The sequence below is a fragment of the Netta rufina genome (assembly GCF_964035555.1).
Source record: "Netta rufina genome assembly, chromosome: 1".
NCBI classification, from domain to species: domain Eukaryota; kingdom Metazoa; phylum Chordata; class Aves; order Anseriformes; family Anatidae; genus Netta; species Netta rufina.
Window position 1 is genome coordinate 87,433,302 of NC_140123.1, and position 21,530 is coordinate 87,454,831.

General features: G+C 38.9%; 1 protein-coding gene across 7 annotated transcripts in view; it reads right to left on the reverse strand.

The window, feature by feature from the left end:
- Positions 1 to 21,530, reverse strand: part of DMD (dystrophin) — a 1,234,381-nt gene that overhangs the window by 1,112,175 nt on the left and 100,676 nt on the right. The window contains exon 1 of one of the 7 annotated variants that reach the window (XM_084305935.1): positions 17,802 to 18,799. The exons of the other annotated variants lie outside the window; for them this stretch is intronic. Within the exon in view, the coding sequence (XP_084162061.1) occupies positions 17,802 to 17,898 (97 nt within the window). The 5' untranslated portion in view covers positions 17,899 to 18,799. Of the gene's footprint in view, positions 1 to 17,801; positions 18,800 to 21,530 lie in introns of those variants that run through there. 7 annotated transcript variants of the gene reach the window in all.

Sequence of the window (21,530 nt, forward strand, 5' to 3'; positions counted from 1 at the left end):
TGGTCTTTGAGAAAGATCTAGTTCACATTTCAGACAGAATCCACGTTCTATAGCTCAAACCAATCTCCTATGTTTAGTAACTTTCAAAGGCTTTTATCTATTACCTATTTCAGCATTAGGGCTATAGACTTTTTCTATAAAATAATACAAAAGAATAACTACGGATGCTATAAAGACAACGCAAGGTTCTTGGGACATTTAGATTTAACAAATATCACAGTGGCCTGTTGTGAGCTATGTATAGCTAGAAAAAATCAAATTTCATCTGCCACTCTGTCAGGCTGCATTCCAAAGTCAGTTTATCACTGCACCGAATACCAAGGTATTTATCTTCCCTGGCTAGGTTAATCTTGTGTTCCGTAATTATCATGACTGCCATAAACACATTCAATTCTGTTCCTGCTTTTGCAAATGTTGCCAATTTGGGGAGAAACGGAGCTTAGAAAGAACTTGTTTGCCTTCACCTTAAAGGCAACAGCAGAAATTAAGAAATATGTTGCATTGGAGGTTGTAATTCAGAGAATGGCTGAGGTTGGAAGGGACCTCAAGACTTTATCCAGTCCAAGCAGGGCCACCGAGAGCAGGCTGCCCTGAACCATGTCTAGGCAGCATTTGAAGATCTCCAAGGAGAGAGACTCCACAACCTCTCTGAGTAACCTGCGCCACTGTTCCTTCATTCACATGGCACAGAAGTGCTTCCTGTTTTTTAAATGGAAATTCTTGTGTCTCAGTCTGAGCCTACTATCTCTTCTCCTGTCAATATCAAAAAGAGCCTGGCTTCATCTTCCTTGCACCCTTCCCTCAGGTATTTATATACATTGAGATCCCCTGGAGCGTCCTCTTCTCCGGGCTGAACAGTCCCAACTCGCTCACCCTCTCCTCACAGGAGCGGTGATCCAGTCCCTTCATCATCTTCATGGTCCTACATTGTACTCCTTCCAGTATGTCTATGTCCCTCTTGTAATGGGGGGCCTGGAACTGGACATGGTGAGGCCATGTGGTCTCACCAATGCCGAGCAGACGAGAAGGATCACCTCCCTCCACTTGCTTGCAATACTTTGCTTAGTGCAAGATACCATTAACCCCCTTTGTCACAAGGGCACATTTCTGGCTCATGTTCAACTTGGTGTCCATCAGGACACTCAGCTCCTTCTGTACAAAGCTATTTTCCAGCCAGGTGGGCCCCAGTATGTCCTGGTGCCTGGGGTTGTTCTTCCCCAGATGCAGGACTTTGCACTTGCTATTGTTGAACTGTGGGAGATTGCCGTCAGCTCATTTCTCCAGCCTGTCCACCTCCCTCTGTATGGCAGCATGACCCACTAACATATCAGTCACTCTTCCCAGTTGTGTGTTACCTGTGAACATGTTACTGGTACACTTTGCCTCATCATCCAGATCATTAATGGAGATCCTGTTTAACAACAGGACCAGACCTAGTACTGACCTCTTGCATACATCAGTAGTTACTGTCCTCCAACTAGACTGTGCCACTGATCACCACCCTCTGGGATCATTCAGGCAGTTTTCAATCCACCTCACCGTCTCCTCATCCAACCCATGCCTCATCAGCTTCTCTATGAGAGTCTCATGGGATACAGGGTTGAAGGCATTACTGAAGTCAAGGCAGACAATATCCACTGCTCTTCCCTCATCCACCAGGACTGTCATTTCACTGTAGAAATGTATCTGGTTATACATTATAGAAATGGATGAGGCTGACGAAGCATGACTTCCTTGGTGAATCCATGCTGACTGCTCCTGATGATGTTCTTGACCTTCGCATGCCTGGAAACAGTTGCAAGGATTAGCTACTCCATTACATTCCCAAGGATCAAGGTGAGGTTAAACAGCCTGTAGTTCCCTATGTCCTCTTCCCTCCAAGTCTTGAAGACAGGAGTGTTTGGAGTACTCAGACACTTCTCCCAGTTGCGATGATCAACCAAAGGTTATCAAGAGTGGCCTCACAATGACATCTGCCAGTTCCTTCAGCACTTGTGGATGCACCCTATCAGGGCCCCTGAACTTACATACATCCTTTTCACTTAAGTATTCTCAGACCTGGTCTTCTTCCACTAAGTGTACAGTTTCCTTGTTCCAGCCTTTACCCCTGGTATCTGGGACTTAGGCTTCCTGAAAGCTAGTCTTGCTGTTAAAGACTGAGGCAAAGTACCTCAGCCTTCTCTACACTTTGTGTCACCAGGTCCCACACATCATTCAGCAGTGGGCCCACACTTACCCTAGTCTTTCTTCTGTCACCCATATACTTACTTATTATTAGACCTGTGATAAGAGCTTAGTTTTTGAGCCTTAAACTAAAAATATTTAAAATATTTTTGCGTTTGAAGTATTTCAAGCAGCAAAAAGAGTTCTATGATACTATGAATGTAGTTGTTTGGCAATATCTGTTTGTATGCAAATTATGATTTTTCCATGACAATTTTCAGGATTTTTTTTCTTGTTTCCTTTGATCATCTGACAAATCCTCAGGATGCAGCGTGCTTTAGGAGTCCGCAGGCCTGAAAACTTCAACATCCTTCAACATGCAACTTAGCTAAACAGCTTCCAGTTCCAGATTTGGCTCATTTGAAGCTGGCATGGTGCTCTTCACTGCACATTGTAGTTGTGCCCTAAAGCTGTTAAAAATGTGGTGAGCCAGGGATCATTCCCAGTAGATACACTGCCATTTTTACCGCAGATTATTAGCATCACTCCTACTAACATCTGTTCTCTTGCTGCTTAGAGTAGGAGAGGACAAACACACCTTTGTCCCTGGCTTTCCATGATGACAATTATGTGAAACCCCAGGCTCAGAAGTATGCAAACCAAGAATGATTTTATTGGGAGAACAAAAAATATCTCCCTTTTTAATTTCTGAATTCCTCTGAAATGGACCTACAAGTTAATTGGAGAAAGAGCAAGCAGGAATGGAGGAATGGAGGTAAGTATGCATGCATACATTGCAGTCTTCTTTATACTTGCCAAATTGGATCAAGAAGAAAACCAGGAATTGTTCATCATCAAAAGCCAGAGTATGATGTGTGCAACTCTAAAAAAAATTTAACAGAATGTTTGTTTGGAGGGCTGAGCATATCCTTTAGTTTAGAAGATGCAAAAGTTAGAGCAAAATCCATACCCAGCCCTTCCCATCCCACCCAGTTTTTGTTTGGCTTTAGCTTGAAGAAACATGTCATATCCCACTACATTAATTCAGAAGAATATAGACTAATAATAGAATCTATAGCTCAATTTAGCAAAGATGAACTGCATTTTATGATGTTAATAAAACCCAAGCTTAGGCAGAAGCTGAACAATTTAGTAAGGCTCTAGCTAGTTTACAATCTAGTTTGCTGACTACGAGAGTCCAAGGTGTATGAAGTAGGAAGAAGCAGAGTTTCTACATCTCACTCCTCTCCCTGTTTAGGACAGTATTCTAGATGGAAACAAGAAGGTGCAAAATCAGACAGAAGTTCTCATTCCTGTGTGATGAATTTCTTCTATAACCGCTCATTCGTGGAACACCTTTCCCTGTGATATTTCCATTTCTGGAACAGGGATAATAAAGTACCTAATAATCCAGAATTTGTAGAGCTCAAAATGCACCCATGTTTGCAAACCACCTGGAGTCCTGCAGAGATGTGAAATATGTCATTAGAAGAGGGAATACATGTGCACATGGATAGGTTTGTTCATATCAATGTTTCCTTATTTCAGTTTTCCCAAACTTCCAAAATCTCTGCATAAAACAAAAGAAAATTTTTATTTTTCTACCAAGGCTACACAAGCTTTCTAGAACCTCACCAGGGAGCAAAGTGAATAAATCTGAGGCTGTAAATTCATGTTCCTATGAGGGGATTGAGACAGATGTAATCATCTCACTTGAAGAGTTCTGGGATTACAGAACTAGAAAAGCAAAATGTACTCACAGAACATCTCAGGTCAAGTGGATAAAGTCACCTTTGGCTTCTGTGTAGGAGTGGCAATATGCCAAACTGAAACACAAACCTACAGAGCCGCAAGCATCATTAGCATAAGTAACAGCAGATTAACTTGAGAAATTATGCCACAATGACTGAGTTTCCCAGATGCACTAAAAATATCTACACAGAAGAGGCAGGCAAGGCATCCTCAAAACAAAACCAAAAAAAAACCACACACAACACAAGGCCTTAGGGAAACCAAATCCAAAGGTGACCTCCTTCTCTTTTTAAAATCTCCTCGTGGTAACTTGAAAACACATGATCAAACTACCTGTATGTCCAAGAACATTTATGCAATCTTAAAATAAAGCTATATGTTACTAAAGGACCAAATAATACATTAAGGTAGAGCGATCTTTACTGGAGAGAGCCTTCCCGCAGGCGTAATTCCAGCCAGGATGTCAGCAATTGCTGTGAGTACTGAGGAAGAGGAAGAGGGTTCAGGATGTAATAGAAAACACACAAATCTGAAATACATCCGAGAGCTAAGGAATGACTCATTTTCAACAATGATAATAGCAGAGTGGGTAGACTGTAGAGACTGGTCACTGTTATGTAACAGAAAACACCACCACAGCTACTGCATATGGCTAGGAGGTGATCAAAACTGTCTGTGTGAGTATAGTTCACATCCACCGGTTATTTACCAGATTAAGTATATCTGACAGAAGAGTCAATGTGATATACACAGTTCAAAGTGGCAGCAACATACCTATCTTGTTTGTTTGTTTTGCATGGTTTGAATCTAATCTTACACAACTCCAGGCAGGATGACAGTGGCATGCAAAACAAGTTGATATGATACATAAAATTGGTGTGTCGCTTTAGCCTTTATTTGAGAGTTTCAATAGCCAACACTTTCTTTTAGATCTTTGGAAAACAATATATGTTAAGTTTAATATTAACTGGCATTTTCAATCTTGATTACCTACAGACACAGCTCAGAAAGCAAATGAAAAAGGAGTGAAAGTGCAAGGAAATGCAGTAAATACTACAAAGAAAAATAAAAGGTGAAAAGAACATAACATGAAAGACAAGAAGAAAATACATTTTCACTTTTTAAGAGGTTAACTATTGATTAATAAAATGAAATCACAAAATACTTATACCAAAATAAATTAAAAAATATTTCTTCTGGACATTTTAAAGGACCGTGGGAACCATAAATAACTGTTAGACAAGCCCTAAGAAGAAAGTATTCCTGATTTCCAGTTTGTTGGCTGATTTAGTACATATTAAAGGATAGAAGTAGATAGAGGATAGAGATAGAAGCAGATACCACAGAGTATCTTCTGTACCATAGAAGTCACCTATATGGGTGATGGCAAAGGGATGAAAAAAACTTGACAAATTAATTGTGAATAATCTGATTTTGTTTGATCAAACCAGGGCCTAAACACACTTACTGAACTTTTGTGATTGTGACTATGTTTTCACCTCACATCTAATGGCACTGAGCTCCAAAGATGAAACATGCAGCATAAGAATGGTTCTCCTCCTTTGACATTTTTTAAGCACTGCTTTTTAGTTTCACTGATATATTCTTGTTCTTGTATTTTCAGAGAATTGATAAAGGACAAAAACACATTCATTCTCATTATAACATTTGTTCAGAGGGAACAAGTCTAGGTATTCCATCACCAATTTCCATAGGTCTTTCGAGACAGAAGTAGAAAATCCTGCTTCTTCCACTAGAGAGGTTACATCTTGACTTTAACACCAGGATGGGCTTAGGGGCTCACTCTCTTTTTAATGCTCCCAAACATATCTGAACAGTGAGTGCTATGTCTTGTGTTGTTCAGGCACCAAGAATCAGATGAATAGCTGCTTCATGTAGTTACCTGTAACACTGTCAGGAATCTTATGCATGTTTCAGTGTGGTGCAGCATCTCCCTGCCTGGGCAGTTTCCTGTCAATACTGTTTCTCAGTTCACCACCCCAGATATATGAATGCAGCATTTCCCAATATTATAGAATCAGAATTCTAAGGACTGTTCTGCTGGACGACATGTAGAGCTTAGTGTTCAGAAATATGGAATAAATACTTGAGTAGTGAAAAAGAAAACAATTCTCTTAATTATTTTATTCAAGATTTTTCTCTTCTCCTATCCATTCTCCTGAAGGGAAAAAGCTCACTCACTCTCATGCTGTTTACTTCCCAAGGCTAACAGCATTTACTTTAATATTTAACTTCAGTACTGATCTTAAATGTCTGTAAATAGGATTACAAGGGAGCAAGTCTTTGAGGGCTTGAATCTTCATTTTCTTGCTCTGAGCTGAACACATACACCATGACAGCACCATGCTGAGAACCATTTGAAATGCATGGAGAGACAGACATTTTCTAAATATAGACAAAAATGGACCCCTTCCCCTTTGATGTGTTCTTTACACCCAGTTTCCAAATACAACTTTTCTCTTAGGGACTCAATGTTCTTCAAGTAACGATTACAAACACATGTGAGAACAGTTTAATTTTAGGTGTGTCTTACCCCACCTTTACTTATCCTGGAAGAAAAAGGAAGCCCTTGCTGCTTTAGACATTCTCTGACTTAATTAAATAGGAATTTAAAACTCTACTCTACTTTTGAATTAGTAGCATAACTAATACTAGTAGCAAAACTCTACTCTACTTTTGAATTAGATGCAAAGTGTTCAACATTGCATCCTGGTAAGCAATGCTGCATTAAAAAAAATATATCTGAATGAACAAGACAGACTTTAGGAAATTATGCTAATAGAAGAATGTGATTAATGAAATTAATCCTGCTTCATGTATAGATGATCTTTTCCTTACTGAATTTTCAACTTCCATAATAACTCACGAGTATCTCTTATGTTGTTATCATGCAATGGAGCTCATTACTTACTACAAGGAATTGGACTGTTCCAGTGTACTTGCAAGCAATCAGTGAGACGAATGATTTGCAGGTGCTAAACATCATGCCAGAGTGTACAGAGAAACATCACAGATCTTATCTGAAAACATATCTGCAGCAAAAATTACCATTTTATTCCTGTAGTGGAGTGGGGTATTTTTATTTATTTGGTTATAATGAGAGAAAGTACTGCAAGCCTTCCATAAATAATCTTTGACTGGCAAACAAAAGTAACAGTCAAAGACATGAACCTGGCCTTCTGTAACTAGTTTGCTCATGCCTCCCCAGATCCATTTCACTGAAAGCAGGAGAGTTATCCAATAACATCCAGATTTCCACAGGTGCCTCCACTGAACACTGACATCTACTTTAATGTCCAACTCTATTCTCTAATTTACACATAAAGACAGAAACAGCATTCCCCTTCACAAATTTGAGAAGTGGGCCAAAACTATTACTGGCCTAGTGTACAAGCCAAAGACCAGCAAATAAAAATAAAACCTCTCTTAACCCCTGACAAAGCAATTGTGACCCTTTCTAATTCCAAAGCCCTTTACATTCCTGTTGTATTGAAAGGCCTTCCTTTAAGGCCTACAACCCTAATGATTGAAACAAGTATTTTGTTTGTTTGTTTTTTCCTATTATTCAGTGAAATCTTGAAACAGAAATCCCAGCAGTGCACAGGCAGATAGGAGCTTGGTGTTGACAAGTTGTCAATGTCTGAAGCTGAGAGTCGATAGTGGGAAACAGAGGTTTTTGATCCCAAGTCACATGTCTGATATCAGTAATGAATAAGAAGATAAAGTGCTGCCAAGGTAACACTCCCTGCACATAATATCCTTTAATCATTTTATTTACCTTACTTACCTCCCCATTTAAGTGGGATTTATTTTGCTTTTTATTGTTGCTTTTTTTAATGTTTAAACAAGTTTGTCCTGAGATATAATTTGCACCCTCCAGCTGGGTGGTCCAACAAAGCTCTTGAACTAACTAGACTCTGAATAGACCCCATCCTACTTCCACTCATTCTTTATACTCACAACTTTAATTTTATAAAAAAAAAAGGATTGTTTTAAACTTTGATTATGTTAGCAATGGTGGAAAAGGAACACGACCTCCAGAACACAACCTGTTATGTTAGATAGCTTTCCACTTCCAACAAATGACAGCTTACTCTTCCTCCCATCTGCTATCAACCCAGTAAGAAGTCTTAAAACCTCCTCAACATGAAGCCACGTGTTCTCTTCATCAATTATCTCAGACTGGAGAACCAATGCAAAAGCTGTAACCTTGTTTTTTTAAACTCCAGTAGAAATAGATGACATCTGTACAACCCATGTGCTATGAAATGTCACAAAACTCCATTTGAATAACTTTATAGCTTATATTTTCAAAACCATAATCCCTTCCTTTTCCTGTGATTATTTTGATGACATATCTGTTCATATGTTTTTCTCTCTTCTAACCCTTTTGAATGCACAGCCCACTACAGTCACAGACCATGGTGGGTCACTATTTTTTTCCCCACATCTCCTTCATTCATAAGTAGCTAAAAGCAAGGATTCACCCTGGGAGCTGGTTAAAACTCAAGTTTCAGTTGTATGTTATAAATACCACCTATGAAAAACTCCAGTACATGCCTAGTACACAAAAATCTTAGCAAAGCCAACACACTTGATGTTTTCCAAATGTTGATTACTCATGCTCCTGATACTATTTCAAGTGCACGCTGTACACAAGCTTTAAACTAGTAATAATACACTCTTCATGATGATTTTCATCTTTTTAAAGCAAATTCAGGATAAGTACCTCTTGAGTAACTCTCCCTGCTTCAGACAGAGAGGGGTTTTATGTTACAACCTATTTTTATTTATTTTTTAACTAAGTATGAGCTGTAATCATCACTCACCCATTCTATTATCAGTTATCCCTACAAATAACCAAGGTTGAGTCATTACCTCCTGACCATTTGGAAAGCACACTTGGAATAAACCCGTCCAAAGTCACTGCAGTGGGTTGACCCTGGCCAGCAGCCAGACACCTACCCAGCTGCTCTCTCACTCCTCCTTGACAGGATGAAGAGAGAAAATATGATGAAAAAGCTCACAGACTCTGCTGCCTCTTCTTCCTCACTCTCTGCCCCTGCTCCTACAATACACTATATACACTAGCTTTGGAAATGGGTATCACCTTCACAAAACCTCTATCCCATGTCCTCACTCTGTATCACCAAGGGAACCTCTGTGTCTCCAGGGGAATACTGACACAAGTGAGGCTACTGCTCACCCACTTGGTACCCATGCTAGGGGGACATGGAGTTGCTTTTCCAGTCTTGTCGATACAGATCTGTCCAGCAGTACCAATATTAGTTTTTCTCCTTTAAACTCACAACGAGCTGGGACCAAATAAAATCCCAGAGAAAGACAATTGACAGCTTCAGCACTGATTCACCTCTCTTCAATTGTTTTATTGCACTCTCTGTATTTTTACAAATCCTGGGGCAAGGTATTAAACCAGAAAAGTATGCTGCAACAGAAACCAAATAATGGGTCTTATGCTATCTCTTAAATTATAATAATGAATACAACTGTTCTGAGATGTTTGCTTACTTAAGTAAAAACCATTATCATGTCCTGACATGGTAAATATCAACACATTCTGTGAAACAACAGAAGAGAAAGTTGGTCCTCTAATAAGGCACCTCTACCTTTCCAACATGTAATAGACTAATTTTCGTCTTCTATATGTTTTTCTGCCTTGCTCTTTCAATTTCAGTGTTTCTCTAGAAGTACAGGCTGTGAAGGATTCCCAGTGACATACTCAGACACAATACAGCAACTAATATCGGTACCCTCATATTTCTGTGGCACCTCAGAATTATCAATAGATTGTATGTCTGTGTAATAGAATCATAAAGGTTGGAAAAAAAAATGCAAGATCATCTAGTCCAACTATCCCCGTGCCACCAATATCACCCACTAAACCATGTCCAACCTTTCATTGAACAACCCCAGGGATGGTGATGCCACCACTTCCCTGAGCAACCTGTTCCAATGCCTGACCACTCTTTCTGATAAAGTGCCTCCTAATTTTCAACCTGAATCTCTCCTGGTGCAACTTGAGGCCATTCCCTCTAGTCCTATCACTAGTCATCTGTGAGAAGAGGCCGACCTCCAGCTCCCCATACCTTCCTTTCAGGTAGTTGTAGAGAGCAATAAGGTCTCCTCTGAGCCTCCTCTTCTCCAGACTAAACAACCCCAGTTCCCTCAGTTGCTTCTCATAGGACTTGTGTTCCAGGGCCTTCACCAGCTTTGTAGCCCTTCTCTGGACATGTTCCAGGGCCTCAATGTCCTTCTTGTACAGAGAGGCCCAAAGCCGAACACAGCACTTGAGGTACAACCTCACCAGAGCAGAATACAAGGGGACAATTACCTGCCTGGTCCTGCTGGCTACACTATGCCTGAAACAAGCCAGGATGCCATTAGCCTTCTTGGCCACTTGGGCACACTGCTGGCTCATGTTCAGGCAAGCATCAACCAGCAGCCCCAGAGCCTTTTCCTCTGAGCAGCTTTTGAGCCACTCTACCCCAGGCCTGTAACGCTGCATGGGGTTGTTGTTGCCAAAGTGCAGGACCAGGCACTTAGACATGTTGAACTTCATCCCATTGGCCTCTGCCCATTGATCTAAGCTGTCCAGGTCCCTCTGCAGGGTCTCTCTACCCTCCAACAGATCGGCATTTCCCCCCAACTTGGTGTCATCTGCAGACCTACTGAGGGTGCACTCAATTCCCTTGTTCAAATTATCAATAATTATATTAAAGAGGATTGAGGTGTGCTACACATATCTCCAGCATTCTGTGCAAAATCCTGAAGTCATGTTGTTAACAGGCATGACAAAACTCAATCCCTTTTCTGCTAAAGATATGTTACAACTTCACAGCTGGCCAGGGTTTGCAGCCATAATTCTGGTTTTCCTTTTGAGGAAACAAATCAGATCCTTCATGTTAATTACAGGTAGTTCCCTGAAGCAAAGAAATCACTTCTCTCTATGCTTCATGAAGTGCCAGATACACTGTTGTCGTAACAAATAATAAAATACTTGGATTAAATAATAATCAGTGTTCTGTTGCCTAGGTTTACAAGAAACTACTTGATACATCTTGCCCAACAGAGTTACTTGAGATATTGTTTATTCAATAGGTCAACCAGGTCACTCGATTCCATACTAAATACCAGTTTAACTAAAGACTACTGCAAAATTAATTTACTTGCTGCCAGAAAAATAATCCTAACTGATACTCTTATGGCAACACTCAATCTCCCTGTGGTTAAATTACCTTTATTATCTGCCCTAACTCTTTGAATGTTGATGATTAAAAGGAAGTTGCATTTAGGCCCATGTAATTAAAAAAAACTGTGCCACTAAGGAAAGTGTGGGATTAGATCTTATGACTGACAATCAGATATAATTAAAGTATTTTTTAACTTGCAGTTTTAAACTAACTTAACTAGAAGGAGCATTTTGGAATTATGCATCTTAGTTATAACCTTAAATTTAGAGTCTGAGACCCTCCTCAAATCTGTCTTGGATATGTTTGATCTGTCTTGGATATTGGATATGTTTGATGCATCCTAGCTAGCCACTTACCTAATCCTCATTATATCTCAGGTTTTGAAAGAAAACAGAAGCTGAGGATAAATATAATTAGTTACTGGATTTAACAACGTGTGTGTCATGCTTTCTGTCCTTGGCTTCTGAAGACATACCTGAAAAGGCACATGTATACGAAGGTGTAATCACAGGATCAACTGGGCTGGAAATTCACTTTGTTGTTTTGGAAGTGTTTTGCTAAGTACCAAATTCATTCATAAGGTAAAAAAAAAAAACGTGTTTTTCAGTAATTTAAAACCAAGACCACTAAAAGTGAGAAGTCTGCAATTTTACTATTAAACTGAAAGTTACCACAGACAGTAAACTGTGAACATCCACAAATTATTTTAGCAACTCAAACTTCAATTTTCAGTCACCAACTATTTTAATGGCACAAAAACTATTTCATCAAAGCATCCATCCAAAAAGATTCCATCCATTACAGCTGGGGAAAGTAGAAATATAAAATTTTCCAGGTACATGCAGATACCTAATACCTTTACTTTTCTACTTTACTATCAAACCCGATTCAGTAACAACTCAAGATGTGAAAATCAAGACATTGCATTTTTCAATGTTTGCCATCCTTATCTCATATTGGACCAACACAGAATGGAAAACAGCCTGGGACTGCAAAGTGAAAAGTCTGGTCTTTGACAAATACCATTTGTTTAAATAAATAGGTGAATATTTCAGCTTGCCCTTTTTTGCTTGTACCTAGAGAATATTTGCTAAATATGATGTGTGACCATTAGTATCAAATTAAAGAGGAGCTCCCATTATAAATGGCATTTTGTAGTAAAAACAAACAAAAATGTTGAATAAAAGCATACTATGGGAATATATAAATAGTGTTCTTAAAAAGAACAAAGCTGATCAATCTGTTTTCAGAATCTTTGTTTGCATTATGTGTTGCAAAAATGTATGTGACCCACATAATGGCTATATAAAAATAACAGGCTGCTCATAAAAAGGAAGTCTAGAGAAACAGCATGTGGTGGTTTTATTTAGTGTGGCTTTTAAGTTTCAGGGAAACAGATCAATATAAGTGATCAGGAGTGAATGCTAAAAGGAGCTGACCCCATAAAAGAAATTCTACATGCTCTTTACTCCTAAGCATCAGAAGCACACAGAAACGGAAGAAAGTTAAACTAGATATTAAAAAATACATTTTCAGGCAGCTTAGTTTTTGTTCAAATTTTGCTATAACTTTTTCTGATCTACCTTTTTTCCCTGGTTGTGACAAGTCATGAGGGGTGTGAGGGAAGGAAATGGAGGAAAAAGTCTTTATGAGCAGCGGTCAAAACCAAAAGCCTCCTTGATAATTTTAGTATCTTGAGTTCCTGTATTATCAAGAAAGTCAGAACACTGGTTGCAGCTATGTGCAATGTCTTTAGGGATATGTAAATTAAAGAGACACCTTGTAAAGAACAGTCCGTTGTAATGTAAAACACTAAGCTGGGAAACTCGAGGATACTAATGAAAACACTATGTGCCTAATCTTGTTTTACACTTCTGATTTTCCTTTAATAAGACTAAGATCTCTTCTAAAGATAAGAAAAGCAAAACAACAACAACAACAAAACAAACTGCAGTGCAGATGGAGGTTTTTTATTTTTTGTAAACAGGTACAACTTAAATCCTTATTCTGATGCACAGATGCTCAGATCATATAGGAAGAGTTTTTTAAAAGATGCAAACAAAGCTGTTATTGTTTGACATTTCTCTCATTTCTTATAGAGTCCTGACTTCTCCCTTCAGAAACGTTCAGGACTTGAGACAGTCTCCCTCCCTTCGGTTATTCCTCTTGCACAGTTGCATTACTGTGACTACCACATCCAAGACATTTCTGCAAGGACTCCACAATGACTGCATTCACGACAGTTCTGCAGTGTATCACTTGAATGTTTTGAGTCAATGGTGCAGAATAGGAATAAGAAGATGGGCTAAGATGGGCTAAATCCATCTAAGACATGCAGCACAGCATCAAGCTGGAGGATTTCTTGTTATTTATAATTCAAATACAGTAATCTTCTGGTCTGAGTACCTAGTGATTTCACTAGAATGAGAAGAGGAACACAGATAATATCAGCCTTCAGAAAATTCTCACATTCTTCTCTGAATGTCTTACTGAGCAAAGTCCAGCAACTGTTCAGATAGATGAGTCTTCCCCCTGCCCTTCACTCCATCCAGCATCACACAGGAAGTTAACAGGGTGCTTAGCTATTACTGGCAGCTTTTGGAAATGTCAACATTTTTTATGGAGATTAAAACTACAGGATTTCAGGGGAAGGTTTTTTAGTCCTCTGTGACCTTACTCTAGAATGGAGGAAAAGGATATCCTTTATTTCTGAATACAGCCCCTCAAATTGTTAGCAATTTTAATTTCATTAGAGAGTAAAAGTGCAACAACAACAACAAAAAAATCACACACAAAAAAACAAACCCCCTAACAGAATTTGAACTCTGGATCTTGAAGGAAAAAATATTTATGGATTTTGTTTATTAATACATTTTGTTTAGGCATAATATCTTTGTGGAAAGCTGGAAGAGTAAATCCACATGTTCAGTAATATCCCTTTGGACAAGCTTGACACCCTCACATGCCATTCCCCATGTATGTTTTACAAGGTGATGACCACCCATTCTTCAAATGGCTGTCTCATGGAACATCTGAAGCCCCTGCATTCCTCACTTTACCTGTCATTTTTCCTCCTGCTGTCCTCCTTACTCCAGTGAATTTTAGAACTGATAGATTTTAGTGACAGAGAGAAGGTGTTTCTTCTCCCAGCTTAGCTTCTCATGATCCTTGCCTGAAACAGCCAGACACTTCCCCACACTGAGTATTTCTAAAACAGAGTTTCTACCTCATCCAATACTTGTGCCATCAAGAACCAGCTGTGCAGCTCATAACCAAAAAAGATCTCTTACTGTCAACAAGGCACTGCTACTTTCTTGCAAGACTCCTCCAACAAGCAGCAGGCCCAAGGACAATTTGGTTTTGTCTAGAACCATCCGGCTCTTGTCAGGTCTTCATTCCAACTCATATGTCCAGCCCCATACTAAATTTTAATGTTTCGCAGGACAATGTTCAAAAAAGGCTCATCTGCAGTCCTTCTGGAGCATCAGGCAGATTTCCCTCCTGTGCATGTTTTTTCCTCACTGATTTGAGCAGCTCCCTACCCCAATTCCTTTTTGCTACAGTAAGAATAAGGCATTGATGGAACTTGCGAATGCCTTACTCAACAGATGTTGATGAGACTTACCATTTCTCTGTCAGGCTGCTCCAGGTCATATTCTTAATCTGTTTCTGCCCATCTCTTTTCCTGTAGTCATCTCACACTTACGTATCCTTTTTCTTTTTTTTTTTTTTTTTCCTCTTCAGTTTAAGTACCTAAGTATCAGCATATAACCTTATTTCTCTTCTCTGTTGAACTAATATATGTACATATTAGAGATACATATCTGTAAAACTACATGGAAGCGAATGTATTTATCTTGTGCTGTCGCACAGTCTAGGACTTCAGATTTCTTTTCCTTGACTGGGATTAATAACCTGAATCGTGTGAAGGAGTGAATATAGGCAGTTTCCACACCATTCAATAAGTAACCCTTTACATTTTCCTTAATTATAGCTAGCCAACATGCGAGTGAACATCCTGTACCTCTGCACACCTTTTAGATCACCCTTCCAAGAAGTGATTTGAAAACAGTGGTCCCATATCTAAATAAAGTGAAAAATATCAGATATAGACGTTAATTCAGGAACGCAGAATAGAAAGAGAATTTATATGTAAGAACAAGAGAGAACTTGCATAAGGCTTAAGTAAGACAAATACACAATTGAATATCTGCATGTATTGACGGTAGAAACATCTGCTGGCTCTCATTGCTGCTTCTCTCCTCTTTTCTATATCCATTCTTTTGCTTTCCGGAATATAGATGCTTTATTCCCACTATTTTTTCATCTTTGATTACTAGCTTGTAAAATAATAAAAGGAAAGGAAAATGGAGCAATTATTTTCTTTAGCCCCACCAGATCTCGAATATCATGGCAAAGGTCCAACTCAGTGCTCTGCGTATTTTAAGTTGTTATTTTCCTGTATTATATACAGGAGCTTGCTCATTAGACAGGCCTGTATTACGGTAGCTCTATTTATAATCAACAGCTAGCTCCACCTAGCGTCAGCTTAATTCCTTAGCGAAACAAAAACCTAAAACCAAATACTGTAAAAAAAAAAAAAAGAGAAAATAATAATAATAATAAAATCACTTATCAGATCGATGGTGGCTACAGATGGCACACATTTACAATTACTGGCATCACAAGGAAAAGACAATTTTAAGTAACTACAGTATGATAATAGCCAGCCACCACTCTCGTTACAAGGAGCAACCAGATCTTCAGAAGTACTAAAATAAAACTAGCAATATAAAACAGTTTTACTGCTACTCTGAAAACATGAATGACACTCCACTTTTTATGTGGGTTATTCTCTGTTTTTTTCATCATCAACAAGGACAAGTTATTGTTAAGCTTAACAGAAATTCTCTGAAATAAAACAATATTATTTTTGTCATCAAAACCACAGAACTATTCTTGGCTATAGGAACCCCATAGTAATTCTGTCCACCGATAAGTACATCTCTCCTCCCAGCACTTACAAAACAGTCTAAAATGCCTCTCAGAGATGATCAAAGCAGGGAAACACTCACACTACCTAACAGTATATCAATTTTACTGATCTTTACCTTCAAACTTTCTAATGGTTGGTTCACTGCTGTGTATCCAGAAACATCTATCTTTCTAAAATGTTCCAGCTTTACTCAAAAACATTTAGTGTTTAATAGCATGATCCTCTTTTGACAAGACTACATACAGTACAGCCAGAAAAGTCGTTTAAAATAAAGTCAGAAAAGTGAATATCCATTATGACAAGACATTTCTTAGGGGAAGAAATCTTGGAAAAAGTGATATATCTGCTGAAGAAGAGAGCTTGTGTTGAAATAAATCATTTTATATAGAACAATAATCCAAATAATTTAACAATCATATCCTGTGAGCTATACAGCAGAGCTTGAATGGTTACTGTACCTCTGAAAAGGAAGGGAAGAGAGGTCCTGCTTACACTTCGAGAACAACACTTCTCAGATCCAGGGCGATCCAGCTGACAGAACTAACATCTGTTTTAAACCTCTTCAAATCACCTGTTCAAAACTGCTAAGTGGTTTCACCCTAGTGGTGATAAAATATATTTCAATATGTACTGTGTAGATTTAATGATTGCTCCCCAAGACAGAGATATATATGTTGCAAATGGGAAGGTGGACAGGAGGAAGGAATATACATCAAAACACATACTAAGGCATCTTTACATTTTCTCAAACTTTCTTAAAATAGTTAAAAGTTATGCTCCTGACCTATCTGGTTTAAAGTAGTCACAGCTAAATTAAATAATTATACAAAAAACTCACCGCAACACAGAATATGAATTTAATAAAATGCACACAAAGATTTTCTGATGTTTCAAAAATAAGAATACTCTGATTCTCAATAATTTAGCAGTTAGTGTCATTTCTCATTAACAGACTTCAAAATCCTATCTGAAACAAGCTGATACAGAGAAATTAAGGGCAGTAATCAAGCGAGAAATGATAGACCAGCTGGGTAGGCATCAAGTTGGCAAAACGTGAATACAGTTCAATAGCTGAAACAGATGCTGGAGTTGTTGAGAAACCCTGCAGGAGATATTGATGTATTTTCTTAATATAATACTGAACAACCGAATAAATGTCAAGATCTAAAAACTGATGGGGAATAAAACCTGTCAGAAAAAAATAGCTATAAAGCTGAGACCTGCAATAACATCTTTTCATTATACCAAAACATTCATGCATGCATCTTCATTTCCTTGGGATTCCTGAATAAGCCAATACATCAATCAGAGCTTGCTAGTGAATCAGAGGGAGCCTCTGCCAGTCTTCTGTTTCACATTTGTTTGCTTCTATCTACCTGAGGCTTCACAGACTTAGAAAAGACTTTATTCTTCAGTATCATCCTAACACGACGCTCTTTCAGGCGAGTCCCTGAGCTTGGAGGCGAGCAGGAAAGAAAAGGTAACACAAGCATAAACTGAACTGCAAAATCCATTTTGCAAAAAGAATGTTGTTTTCAGAGTTTCCAGACCTCGGCAACAAATCCTCTGCCATCAGCGGCAGCTCATTCTAGCATATGCTTTGTCATGGTCAGTTTCTAATTACATTCATAATGATGCAATAGCTTTGATAATCCTACCTTCCATGCCAGCTGCTTTTCTTGTCACTCCATCACGCCAATAAGTTGGCTGCCGTAACAAATCAAGATAGTGCAAAACAGCATCTTTCCCCTGCATCTGTCATCTTCCTGAAAGCATTCTATTACTGCCGACTGCTGGGAACCAGAAAGTCTATTTGAATTCCAGCAGCTCCCCTTTCGCATGATTCAAGTTAGGTTAGGTGGGCATGCCTAACATGATTCTCTCCATCATTTATTATGCAGCTGCTACACCGTCGGTGTGGTAACCACTCTGACCTTATCTGATACGTCAGTCTTGCAAACCTATACCTCCGTGCAAACACACGAGCCACAGAAGCATCTTGCATTTAATGAGCATTCTCTCTGCCTAAAGAGAGTGCATCTGCAAATCTGTTTCAAATCCTGCTGCTTGCATTGTCCTCTAAGGCTGATGCAAGTGTTTGAAGATTTTTTTAGTCTTGCATTTTGTCTTTTCAGAAAGCACAGTTCTTCAGGCACGCTTGAATTATTCACACTTCAGCTAAACGTTTGCTGATTTCTGTCCAAACAGCACCTTGCCGTTGAAACTCTCAGCTCGAAAGCTACTTCTGAATAACAGTACTGTGCTTTCAGTCTCTCAACTCCGTTTTAAACATGGCTTTTATACCGAGCATCTCAGCACATATTTAGCTCTTTCCAATGCAATGAATGGCTGTCTAGTGAGGGAAGAGTAGATTTTAAAGCAATTTATCTAGACCTACCTGTAGGTGACTTTTGCTTTTGCTTTTTGTTTTAGACATTTGAGCAGTAAGCAGATTGCTCTGTTAGAGCATCTTGATATTCTTAAAGTGGTAAGAGCACCATCAGAAGCTGCTTTTCACCAGACTGTGGAGAACACTCTGTAATGAAAGAGTTTGCTTAAATATGTCTGAGTATCACAAATTAAAGGGATGGGAATTTGTCATCTTTATGTTTTCTGTTGGGGTGGGGGAAAAACACACTTGCGTCAGTGATTTCAAAAGAACATTAATAGAAATTGACATATCCATATCAATCATCCACCGAGTTAAATTAGCTATGTCTCCTCCCACCACTTCTGCCCGAAATTCAGAGTCAAGGCATTTCATTTTTAAAGCATCTGCTGCTTGAACATAAGCTGAATAAATGCCCTTAACCCCACACTGGAAAGTTTGAATAGCTGAGACAGAAATAAAAAGGAACATTTTAAAACATGCAACAGACTGGTTAAAACCTGTTAAGTGAAATAGGGAGATAGAGAAGAAGGACTAACTGAAGAAGACCTCCTCAGCCTTTACATGAAGACTAAGGAGGAGTGAGGGAGGGGAACGGGCACTGTCCCCTATGAAGAACTTTCCCTGGTGGTGGAAGCCAGATGAGGACTGCTCACCAGCTCTAGTATTCCTGGCACAAAAATACTCACGGGGTTTTACTTAAACCTCACTTCTTCACTCAAATAAGATATGTTCAACTTCTCTGTGGCTGTCCCCCAATGCCAACATGTTAATCCTTCCCTCCCCCGCAATTTTCCAGTTGCAGTTCAGTTCCTCAACCTCTTGGCTGTGGAAGAAAAAGCTAGAGAAGGTGAGCCTAGGGGAGTTTTAAGTCACTGAAAATGAATGGAGGGGGGTAAAAGAGAGGAGGAGGAAGGTAAGAAAATCTCCAACTTTGAAAAAAACAAACAAACAAACATAAAATAAATAAATAAATAAAAGTATATTGAATAACCTCTACCTCCCTGAGCTCTAGACCTTCATGAACATTATGTCTGGGTGTGACTACAGGGCACATCCCTCTTCACATCCTCAGAGCTATGGTGCCAGGGCTTAGCACCAAGGTTCCAGCCCCACCTAGCCTATGGCCACCGAGCAGCAGTGCTGGTGGCTCACCGGTACCCTGGGTCCATTGCAGGAGAGCGTAGTGCTGCGATCAGGCCTGCAGGCCCCTCTGCTCTCGACCATGTGTAAGTGGCACAGCTGACACCTGAATGAGCTAACACAGCATGGCACGGTTTATATTTGATACTGTGTTTATTCCTAGTATGCTGCCAGAAAATGTCTTTTTAGAGATTTCATGTAAATAAAGGAGAATTACTACATCTGTTCCTCTGTCTGTAGCAGCACATATCAACAAGCTAATTTTGCATTCAAGGCAGAGACAGGCCTATCATATAGTTACAAAGTGCACAACTATAAAGTGCCTATCTGAAAATACTGTCAGCTCCTTTTTGTTCACAGTTCAAGTCATTTCTGAAGTGAAACAAACCAGACAATAAATGAGGACTGACTTTGAAGTCCCTATAAATTCTAAGTACATAAAAGGATATGCTTAATATTTCACACTTCTAGCTGCATAATGATTTCTAAACCGCAAAGGCAACGACAAGGATTTTACATGGTATTTCACAAAAGAATTTGAATTCATCCCTCACATAGCCCATAGTTGCAGGGAAGATCTAAAACACTCAAACTCACCATAGACTTCTGTTTCAGGGAATTTTAAGCTATGCAAGATTAAGGATGGAGATATCCAGCAAAGTATTTCATATATAAATAGCCCAAATAATAGTAGTAAAAACTGGGGCCGTCTGATATAGGATAAACATATGTAAGCAGAATCCTATCAAAGCAGAGAAATCAACACCTTGAAGGAAGTACGAAAATGGGGGGAAAAGGCAAAAGAAAAAGAGAGTTATATATAAAAAAATGTTTTTGGAGAGAGGTATGGCATTACAAGGAAGACCCACTAGGGTTTATCATTCAGTGTGGACTTCCCTCCAAGTGGATGTGATACTGTTTAAATCAGGACTATGGGAAGTAACTATTTTTGAACTGGGATTTTTTTTTTTTTTTTTTTTTTTTTTTTGAGAACTGTAATATACTAGTTTTGGCTACTTCTGCATACAGTAGCTGTATAGAAAACCAGCCCAGACACAAATGGAGAATCTGGGAGGATCAAACCAGAATCAGTAATTCTATCCGCATACTAATAGGCCAGATTAATAGGTAGCTTTGGTCTCTAGTTTTTCTGCATTTGTCTGAGAAAACAACAGCCTTGGCTTCTGTTTATTGTAACAGGATTCAGCATCTGCATAGATATAATAATAGTAACCCCCTCATATGGAATTGATTGCTTTAGAGAGAAAGCTCCATGGGTAGCACTCCCAGACTCTACATATAACACAAGTACATGATCTTTTGTCTTATATGGAACTGTCTCCAATTTGGATAATAAAAAAAAAAAAAAAAAAAAAAGTCAAAAAAACACTCATCAAGTGGTATTCTGCTTTTTACAAGTACTGAACTCAGTGGCCAAAGAAACTCTAGTCTATTTGGGTGACAACAGTGTGAGAAAGGAAGGCAGCCCATCTCTTTCTGTTATTTCTACAGCTTATGGTAGAGACATGTCTATTCATTGCAATTGTTTTACCGCTGCTAGAAAGACTAATTGGCTTACTCAGTATGCTTGAGTTCGATTATAGTGGTGTATGCACATTACAGTGATAGCTAAGATACAATGTAGAGTCTTCTTGCTGACATTCCTTTCTTTTTGTTTTCCTCTTTGCAAGTACTAATGACTCCAACTAGGCAAGAATAGATAATGGATCACTGGAAAAATGAAGCAAACAGATTGGTCTTGACCTTCAGCCCTACTTGATGCTCTACATGATGCAATCTCCCCGGCATGCAAAAATAAATGCTGATTTTACCGTGTAAAAATTGTTCATTTGTT